This window comes from Gavialis gangeticus, unplaced genomic scaffold (assembly GCF_001723915.1).
Source record: "Gavialis gangeticus isolate Ggan-Ray unplaced genomic scaffold, GavGan_comp1, whole genome shotgun sequence".
In the NCBI taxonomy this organism is placed as follows: domain Eukaryota; kingdom Metazoa; phylum Chordata; order Crocodylia; family Gavialidae; genus Gavialis; species Gavialis gangeticus.
The window spans coordinates 1,938,355-1,941,812 of NW_017728998.1; the positions used below are offsets into that span (position 1 = coordinate 1,938,355).

General features: G+C 68.7%; 2 protein-coding genes across 2 annotated transcripts in view; one reads left to right on the forward strand and one right to left on the reverse strand.

The window, feature by feature from the left end:
• CHTF8 (chromosome transmission fidelity factor 8) overlaps nucleotides 1-1,048 on the forward strand; it is a 1,754-nt gene extending 706 nt beyond the window's left edge. Inside the window, exons 2-4 of the mRNA XM_019505362.1 lie at nucleotides 121-152; nucleotides 327-444; nucleotides 554-1,048. Coding sequence (XP_019360907.1) covers nucleotides 130-152; nucleotides 327-444; nucleotides 554-769 — 357 coding nt within the window. The 5' untranslated portion in view covers nucleotides 121-129 and the 3' untranslated portion in view covers nucleotides 770-1,048. The remainder of the gene's footprint in view (nucleotides 1-120; nucleotides 153-326; nucleotides 445-553) is intronic.
• A 1,285-nt stretch (nucleotides 1,049-2,333) lies between these two features.
• The window catches only part of HAS3 (hyaluronan synthase 3), a 33,450-nt gene continuing 32,325 nt past the window's right edge, over nucleotides 2,334-3,458 (reverse strand). Inside the window, 2 exon segments of the mRNA XM_019505243.1 lie at nucleotides 2,334-2,443; nucleotides 2,619-2,679. Of these exon segments, the coding sequence (XP_019360788.1) occupies nucleotides 2,334-2,443; nucleotides 2,619-2,679 (171 nt within the window).

The following is a 3,458-nucleotide window of genomic DNA, read 5'->3' on the forward strand; positions in this document are numbered from 1 at the left end:
CCGCGCTTCGCGGTGCCTGCGCCCGGCTGATGGGGGCGGGGCGGGGCGGTCGGACCCGCGGGTGGAGAGCAGCTCCCCGCTCCTGACGCGGCCCGCGCCGCGCCGCGCTGTGCTTTGCAGGGCGGGAGCATGGTGCAGATCGTGGTGTCCAGGTGAGTTGGGCTCCCCCCCTCTCTGGGGGGCGGCGGGGGGGTTGCCACGTCTCATTCCCCTCGGGCACCAGAGCCCAGAGCTCGGGGGGGGCCCACGGGCACCCTGGCGTCTCGCCGTGCCTGGCTCGCTCCTGGGCCCCGAGCGCTGTGCAGCTCCCAGCCCTCTGCTTGCAGGCCCGGGGCCGGGGGCCTGGAGGAGTGGGTGCTGGTGGAGCTGCAGGGAGAGATCCAGGCTCGCTACAGCACCGGGCTGGCCGGAAGCCTCCTGGGAGACCTGCACTACACCAGCGAGGTGAGGGGCTTCTCCTCCAGCTGCCGCGGGGTCCTCTCCTCCCTCCGCCGGCGTGCGAGGGGCCAGGCCGTGCCGGTCTCTGACCCCGTGCCTGCCCTCTCCCTGCCAGGGGGTCCCCGTGCTCATCGTGGGTCACCACATCCTGTACGGGAAGACCGTGCGCCTGGAGAAGCCCTTCGCCGTCCTGACCAAGCGCGGAGCCAGCGAGCATGGGGCCGACTCCAGCCCCGGCACCCACTACCTGGTGACCGCCCTGATCAAGACCAAGCTGCTCTTCAAGACCCGCCCCAAGCCCATCATCACCAACGTGCCCAAGCGGCTGTGAGGGGCCGAGCCCTCCCCTGGGAACGCCCAGCCCAGACCGCGCCCGGCTCCCACCCCAGGGGCAGGTGTTTTTGGGCCACGAGCCCTGCTCCTTTCCCCGTGGCAGCCCCGTGACTCCGTATTGTGGCCAGAGCCCCTCACACCCACACATGGGTGACCCCAGCTCCCTGCCTGCAGCACCTGGGGCGCATCCCTTGGGGCAGGTCCAGGTTGCCCCCCTTGCTGCCCAGAGCGGCTGGAGTGGGGCCGACCGTGTACAGTGGGCCTAGCTCTGCCAACGCAGCCGGGCAGGTGGCACCGCTGCCCCCGCCCCGCCCCCCGGGATGGCGACCGTGGGCAGCACAGACACAGCAGCCGCCCTGTGTGCAAGTGTCTTTATTGTGACAAACCCGTCGGGATATAAAAACAGACCTTCCAAAATATGAAAAAACACAGGTAAAAAATAAATAGCTTTACAAACACTCGGCGTCAGTGGAAATCCCCGAGAGCTATAAAAGGCGTCTAAAAACCTTGTATTAAATAAAAAAATCCCAGCGCGCAATGGTAGAAAGGTTTTTGCCCTGAAAAGCGGGCATGGAGTGGCCAGCCCGGACTACGTGTGGCGATGGGGGCTGTTCCCTCTGCCAAAGCACCTGCCCCTGGCTGGTCAGGGCCAGCCCTACACGTGCCAGGCTCCCTCCCTGCCAGCTGCACGGCCCCTACATGGAGCCAGCACCAGAGCCCAGCCAGCAGGGTCCAGCCACACTGGAGGCATGGAGGCCTGGTGCCTGCTGGAGCCTGCACTGCAGCCCCTGCCCCACCCAGCGGGACTCAAACACTGAGCGGGGACCCCGTCCCCTGCAAGCCAGAGCTGACCGGCAGCCACGAGCCAACAACGCTGCCCTGAGCCCCCTGGGCCTGGAGGGCAGCTGGCACAGCACCGGGTGCCCAGGGCCAGCGCAGCCTGCCTGGGGCAGTTGCATTGCAGTGGCTGCATTACGGTGACACTACCGGAGACCCTGCCCCATCAAGGGGGCTAGCAAGGCCCAGGCTGCCGGCAGGCAGGGTTGCTCCCACAGCTGGGTCTTGGGCAGGGTCTCTGCTCCCCCGAGGTCTTTGGCTGAAGGAGTGCACAGGCAAAGCTCCACCCCGGCTGGCAGGGTGCAGGGGGCTGGAGAGCAGGCCACAGGCCTTCCCTGCCCATGCCCAGCCCCTGGGGCCTGGCTGCTCCTTGCTCTCTGCCTCGGGCGGTGTGTTCCCAGCCTCACCTTGTCCCTTGCCAGGAGCTCTGCAGAAGCGCCGGGCACAGCCCCACACCAGTACAGGTTGGCAGGCCTGGAGACATGCCAGCGTGGACCCCTGCTCTGCCAGAGCCCCGGAGCCAGGCAAAGCTGGTGCTGGGCCGGGCCAGGCTCTGCTGTTACACCAGGGGCCTGGACAGCCCAGCCAGGGATGGGATCAGCCACTCAGCAGCACCAGGGCAGTTCCCAGCGCCAGGGCTTCACTGAGCCCCTGCACCCCAGCACCCCCCAGCCCCCTGGCTGCAGGCCGAGCTGTGGGGAGGCCCCAGGCCCCACTGCCACTGTTCACAGCCTCTGGACGAAGGACGGATGGGTACAATACAAGCACCATGGGCCCGTGGCTCGGATCTGCACGTGCTCCTCCTGGGAGCGCCGGCTGGCCAGGGCGGAGGCAGCTGGAGGGAAACAGCAGAGCAGCAGCCCCCACGGACAGCCCTGCCCCGGGGCGAGCAGCAGGAGGTTATGGCTCTTGTAGGCAGCACTGCTGGTAGATTCATTAGCACGGGGGCACCGCGAGGGCTGGGGGTGCCAGTTGGCCCAGGGCCCGCGCAGGAGCAGAGCTGGGAGCACCTCTGGCTGGCAGTGCCGGCGGGGACGGCTCGGGCTCAGCCCCGTGCCCAGGGCTGCCGTGCTGGAGATGAAGCACCATGGGAAGGACGGTGGGTGCCCCCCCATAAAGCACCACAGGATCGCCAGCCCCACTCTGCACGACGGGGGGGTCGGGGGGTGCCCGAGGCGGCAGGGCCGACACGCTGTCTGAAGACACCTCCCTGCCTTGGGAGAGCAGGGCCAGCGCTGCGGGGATGCAGCACCGCAGAAGCCCGAGACCGGCAAAGCCCAGCTCTGCGTGGGCCCAGCCGCCGCTAATCCACCCTCTGCCTGTCCCTGGTTCCCGCAGGCAGGGCCAGGCGCCAGCGCCTCCGGGGAGGCCCTGCCGCGCCCCAACACGAGCCTTTGTCGGCTCGCGCTGGTCCTGGGTAAATCTGCTCAGGGCCTCTCCCACGAGGTACACGAGGCATTTGCACCGCCGCGCGGGGAAGCGTCGTCCAACGGGCCCCGCCGGGGCGGCACGCCCAGGAACTGGCCTCCGACCCTTGGCCAGGGAGGTCGCCTCGCTTCCTCCAGCACCGGAGCCGCGGGGCGCGCCTCCACGGGGCCCCGGGCTCCTCCCGGCCTCATCTCAGCCCTTGGACGGCAACGCAAAAACCCACAACAAAAACCGAAGCCCGAGCGGGATGGAGCCCCCCACATCTCCCCTCTCATCCCCTCCCCTCCCTGCCCATTGCACTTGCTCCGCTCTGCCCCCTGCCCCTCACACCTCGGCGAAGGCCAGCCCGTACTGCTCCGGCCGCTTCCCGCAGCGCCGGGCCACGATGGCCAGGTAGAGCATGAGCAGCACCACCCAGTAGC